The sequence below is a fragment of the Theropithecus gelada genome, chromosome 1, assembly GCF_003255815.1.
Source record: "Theropithecus gelada isolate Dixy chromosome 1, Tgel_1.0, whole genome shotgun sequence".
NCBI lineage: Eukaryota > Metazoa > Chordata > Mammalia > Primates > Cercopithecidae > Theropithecus > Theropithecus gelada.
This window is the reverse complement of record NC_037668.1, coordinates 53679531-53685530: the sequence shown is the minus strand read 5'-3', so window position 1 is coordinate 53685530 and position 6000 is coordinate 53679531. Positions and strand designations below refer to the sequence as shown.

General features: G+C 48.2%; 1 protein-coding gene across 4 annotated transcripts in view; it reads right to left on the bottom strand.

The window, feature by feature from the left end:
• Nucleotides 1-291: 291 nt before the first annotated feature.
• The window catches only part of CEP85 (centrosomal protein 85), a 46687-nt gene continuing 40978 nt past the window's right edge, over nucleotides 292-6000 (bottom strand). For 3 of the 4 annotated variants that reach the window (XM_025386825.1, XM_025386934.1, XM_025387014.1), the window contains 3 exons: nucleotides 4019-4126; nucleotides 2335-2560; nucleotides 292-1969 (listed from right to left, as the gene is read on the bottom strand). In XM_025386825.1, the coding sequence (XP_025242610.1) occupies nucleotides 1809-1969; nucleotides 2335-2560; nucleotides 4019-4126 (495 nt within the window). In that variant the 3' untranslated portion in view covers nucleotides 292-1808. The remainder of the gene's footprint in view (nucleotides 1970-2334; nucleotides 2561-4018; nucleotides 4127-6000) is intronic. The other variant, XM_025386837.1, reaches the window with a different exon arrangement.

Genomic DNA, 6000 nt, shown 5'->3' with positions numbered 1-6000 from the left:
CCCAGAGGCTGCCAACTTCCTGTGAGGACTGCTGAAACTTTCCAGTGACAAACTTCTGCTGTGACTCAGGGAACGTTTGCCCAACAGAAAGTGAGTGGGAAGAGATCTGGTCCTACAGAACGACAGAGGAGCAGAACTGGCAGAGAGAGGGATAGGAGGCTGGACCTGACAAAGGTTCCTCCATGCTGCTACCTGGGGGACCTGGCTGAAAACCCAGACTTTGGCTCTAACAAACCAAAGTGAGGGGTAGAATAGCGTGGTGGTGGTGATGGAAGGGTATGGAAAACTGAGGAGTCTGTTAAGATATTTTATTTTATAATCAAAATAGGCAATACAAACAAGTTGACATAACAAAGATTCATATAAATAACTGGTTATAAACTTTATGAGGAAAAATACCCGTGAGCATGGTGGCTGGGCTCCCAATGCACAGGGTGGAGACCAACCAGACGGCTCTGCCTTTAAGAAGCAGGAGCCCAGAGGCTGAAGGGCTGGCTGGGTGGGGCTGCTCTGAATGGAAGGGATAAGTCACTCCATAAATAAAACACAAACTTGTAAAAACACTTAAGAAAGAGCCTCATTCAGGCCCAGGCATGAGGTCCAAGATGCTGCCAACAGCCCAAAGCTTAGCAAAAATCTTGTAGTGGCTGACTGGCCCACACATGGCCCCTGCCTGGCCTGGTTCCAGATCTAGATGAGGCATGGCTGGCCCACCAACCAGACACTAACAAGTGTGAGATGCTCCCTAAACCAGGAGGCAAGAAAAACCAGAGGGCAAAGGGCCCTCCCTAAAGCCTCAGAGAAACAACCCAGGAAACATTAAAAGCTGTACTTTAAAGCTGACTTATACTGGGTACTCTGAACTTTCAAGGAGGCCAGAGCAGGAAAGGGAGAGGAATAATCCCCACCACCCCCAATACAAGAGAGGCACAAATTAAAGGGCTGGGCACAGGCTGTAGCCCTCGGTGAGGGGGTAAGCAGCTTGACAGTTGCGCTGTGGTCTTTGGGATATAATTCTACCCAAGGCTAGAACCACAGGGAAGAGTTTGCACTCTTAAGTCCAGGAAGGGGGCTACCTGGAAGGCCTGAGAACAAAGGAGAAAGGGGCTGTGCTAAACACATGGCCAGGGCCCTAGGGACACAAGGCAGCTGGAGAGTGGAACCTCTTGTTAAATGGCATGGTAGGCAGATTAGAGTCCCGGCTATAATCCCTAGGGCCCCAATCCTAGTAGTTATGTGCTAACCAACACACTACCCTGAGGCTTCTGGGACAACAAGAGCCCTGAGGAAGAAGCAGTGAGACCAGGCATGAGAAAACCCAGAAAGCCAGCTCAGTGTTCCCAGGAAGGCTGGCACATGGGGCCTAAGAATTCTTAAATGGCCACTGTTACTAGTACTCGCTCGGCCGTTCCAGGCCCCTCTGATGAGCTCTCTAATCAGCAGGACCAAGGTGTGAAGTGGGAATTAACAGGGATCCATCCCATTGGATGAGGAAAGGTGAACAGCCTGTTTGTCTCTGATGTCAGCCTAGGGCTGGGAACAGTTTGTGAGGACTCATCTGTTGTACCTGCCAAAAGTTAATTAGTAACTCACCATTGAGAGTGAATTAGCAGGACAAACATAATCCAACATGCCAGTGTGGGGTAGGACAGTTCCCTAATCAGCCCTTGGCCTCCAGATGCAGGCTCTCCCCTCCCCTTCTGACACTTCTCTCTGGGAACAGCAGACAAGAGAATGTCAGGGCAGAAACCTGCTGGACTAGGCTCTCAGCAGCCCAGATCCTCCCTGGGGGAATCCCCCAGAATTCCTCACTGTGTGACACAGTTTTCTCCCATGTCCTGGGCATATCTGTCTGACATGGTGGTCCTTAAGTCCTCAATGTCACGACGCAGCTGTTGAACCTCCTCTAGTTTCCTCTTGATCACATCTGGCTTCTGCAAATCTAGCTGAGTCTCTGGGTGCTGTGCTGCTGGGGAGAACATTTCAAGAGAATGTTAGTTGCAAGACACTTTCATGTGGAGGGCACAGTATGGATAGGCAGTATCTTGAATTCACAGTCTTGGGACATACACTTTAAAAAAAGCATCTGGGGACAGTGGGTTAATTTGCTGCTGAAGGCCTGCTTTTAGTTTGTCCTGCATGCAAGTACCCCATAGCTTGTTTCCAAAAACAGATTTATTAACACCTACTTTGCGAAACAAATGTCCAGAGGGCAGTGGCCAGGCCTATGTACTCTGTCTACATATTACTGTAAGAATATGGGAAAGTGGGATGGGAGAGAGAAGAGAAAGAAGGCCCCTCCTTCCTGGGCCCCAGACTGGTCTGAGGACTCACAGTGAATGCCTAGGAGCAGGGAGAGATTGGGATCATGGCCCTGGGCCCTCTGGGTCACAATGCTACAGACAGCCTGCAGATCTTGAAGGCAACTAGCCAACTCCTGGTACAGCTCAAGTGCCAGCTGGGCTGTGTCTGGTGAAGGTGGAGACCCTGGTTGGGCCTGGCGCAGGTGTTCCTGGAGTGTCAGATTCTTCTCAATCAAGTCCTGGTTTTGCACTGAAAGCTGAGCAGACAGATGGGTAAGCACATTAACTCAGGCCCAGGGAGAGGAAGAGTATCTATGCATGTATGTGTGGGTGTGGAAGGAATGGGTGAGTCATAGGCAGTGTCCCCCCTTCCCCAACCCTACCCCTGCCAACAAGCTTTAGCACTTCCCCCACTATCAATATCAGGCCTGATTCTTCCTGTGGGTAGGCTGGGCCCACAGGGCTCTAGCACTAGAGAGGAAGCCAACCCTCAACTGGTTCTGAATCATCAGCATCCAAGTTTCTGTTCAAGAACCAGAGAAGATGCTCCCGCCCCTAGGAACTCTATCTCAAGTCAGTCCCTCAGCCAACTCTGTTAGCCAGGCTATTAGAGAAGGTTTACCGTGAACCGTGAAATCTGAGGAGACACTGGTTTCAATCTCTCCCTGCCACCCTGACAAAAGTGGCCAGCAGCCAGCCTGATCACAGTTGTGTCAAAGGAATAAAGACAGTAAGAAAGACAGTATGACAGCTAGTAGCCACTAGGTGAGGGGCTGGAGAAGCTGGGACCTGGAGGATCCAGCCCTGGAACGAGTCCTGCCTTTTCAAACTCTCACCTTAGTGGAGTCAGACTTTATTACAAAAACCATCTATTCATGTATGTCTGTCTGTTTCCCTCTCTTCCTGACAGCTTAATCCACTTCCCTTCCCTTCCTACCTTGACTGTGTTTTATACAGTCTGAAAAGAGTCCCTCCTTCAGTCCCAGGCCCTCCACCCACACTGGGCCATGTGACAATCCTAGCTAAAGGAGGTTCCTTCCTAGGTACTAGGCCAGTCAGTGAACTTGATTGCCCCCTGCTGACAGCTCTGTTTAGTGCATGAAGGCCACCAAATCCTCAGTCTTCTCGAACTCTCCACTCCCCAACCCTAGAAACCTGCGGCTTCAAGAAGACAAAGGAAGAGAGAATGACTTTCCCCATCAAAAAGCATTCCTGGGCCTGGCGCAGTGGCTCACACCTGTAATCCCAGCACTTTGGGAGGCTGAGGTGGGTGAATCACGAGGTCAGGGGATGGAGACCATCCTGGCCAACGTGGTGAAACCCCGTCTCAACTAAAATATAAAAAATTAGCTGGGCACGGTGGCTCGTGCCTGTAAGTCCCAGCTACTCAGAAGGCTGAGATGGGAATCGCTTGAACTCGGGAGGTGGAGGTTGCAGTGAGCCGAGATTGTGCCACTGCACTCTAGCCTGGCAACAGCGCAAGACTGTCTCCAAAAAAAAAAGCATTCCTAGGTAATAATTATGGACATGCTAAAACAGGCTTAGGGTCTGTAATATAAAGGATGATGCAATGCACCTTTCTTCTGCCCCCAAAGCTCAGTAGGGACCTTTCCCTTTCAAACACTGAGGTTCCTATTGGAGTAGAGATGGGGAGGGCATACAAAGAAATCGGGTTTGTAGAGGCAGAACCAAGAGGTCTGACTAATGCTACTCACCTCCTTCACGGCTGTGCGCAGCTGCTGCAAGGCTGAATCCCTTCGTTGGGCCTCCTCTCTCAGGGCCTGGCTTGTTCCTTCTTCTTGAGCCACTTCCTGCTCTAGGCTCTGAATCACACAGCCAAGATGTTGAGGGAACACAGGAGTAACAAGTCTGGTTCCAACAATATCACCGCTGGCTTGGACTATATAGTGAAGACTCACCCTACCTACACACTCCTGCTAAGAAATCATTTTACAACAGTCCTGATTTGTGACCTCCCATTTAAGCCCTCCTATAGCCCTTGACCACATACCAAATAGAGGTCAGCTTCTTAGCAGGGCATTCAAGGCCACGGTAGCTCCTACCTACTTTTCTAGCCATATCTCTTTCCACCCTCCACATGGCCAGCCTCTACACTGCCATAATGAATGACTGGCCCTCATCCCTGAAGGCTGCAGCGTCAATGCTTCTGCTCACTTCCCTTTTCCTTTGTTCAAGCTGCTCTTCTGCTGTTACCTCCAGGAAACCTCCAAGGCCCACCTGAGCTTTCTTCAATCTGCAAATGAGGTCCAATTAATCCTAATCCTACCTTGCTATCATATCCATCATGGCTTACAAGTACATCTGCTTAATATTCTAGTTGGCTATGCACATGATCCTTCACTCCACTCAAACACAAACTTTCTTGAGGGCAGGGAATGTGCTATTCAGCTGAGTTCAGTATTTACTGAGTGCTTACTGTGACAGGCACTGAGGAGAACACCAACAGTTCCTGTCTTTTAGGAGTTAACAGTCAAGTGCTCTTGACAATACTGTCTATTAAATGCTGTTCAGAGACATGGAAAGGGGTAGGAGAGCATACTCACAGGTGCCTAATCTAGTGAGTTCTGTGTAAGTGTGTTCATGTGTGTAGGAGGGGTCAGGGGAAGGGAGATATTTAAGCTTTTAAACTTCTGCCTCATTCTATTCATTCAATTTTTCCTTAAATTTTGAAACTGATTTGAAGTGTGCAATTTTTTTATATTTCTCATTTTATATCAATAAAAAAATATAACTGCCAAGGAAAACACCCCGTGATCATGAAATATCCAAAGTGACGATGAATCCATCTAATTCCAACAAATTCACCTTATATATATATATGTATATGTATATATATATATATATTTGAGATGGAGTCTTGCTCTGTAGCCCAGGCTGGAGTACAGTGGCGTGATCTCAGCTCACTGCAACCTCTGCCTCCCAGGTTCAAGCAATTCTCCTGCCTCAGCCTCCCGAGTAGCTGGGACTACAGGTGCGTGACACCACGCCCGATTAATTTTTTGTATTCTAGTAGAGATGGGGTTTCACCTTGTTAGCCAGGATGGTCTCAATCTCCTGACCTCGTGAGCTGCCCACCTCGGCCTCCCAAAGCGCTGGGATTAGAGGCATGAGCCACCGTGCCCAGCCTTACCTGATATTTTAATTTGCTTAAGTAGTCTTATCATAGGTAAATGTGCCATTTAAAATGTCAGGCCTTTCCAAACTTTGTAGAACCCCAAGGGTTCTAGGAAACTTATTTTGAGATCCATTAAAAACTCTACTAAAAACCTGGGATTTTAAATGGGTATATATTAAAATGCTTGCCAGGCTTGACTACCTCCTTACAGGACTTGAAAGAGGTGAACCAGATAGACGTAGCCCAATCCACATAATGGCAAAGGCAAGGCTGCAGCCTCCATTTATTCCCTCAAAATAAGTGCATTTCAGGTGTTTTGGTGTGAAAACTTTTAGAGTCCAAAGAGACACTGAGTGAACCTGCTTTACCCAGGATTTCTTGGAGAACCCAGTTAAAAACACTCCCACTCTGGCCCAAAATAGAAACCTGGAGTCATCTTTGATTCTTCCCTGTTCTTCAACCCTTACATCTTGTCAGTCACTGATTCCACTTGATGTTACCTCCTAAAGTCACTTAAATCTATCCCCTTGGGGGCCGGGCGCAGTGGCGCAAGCCTGTAAT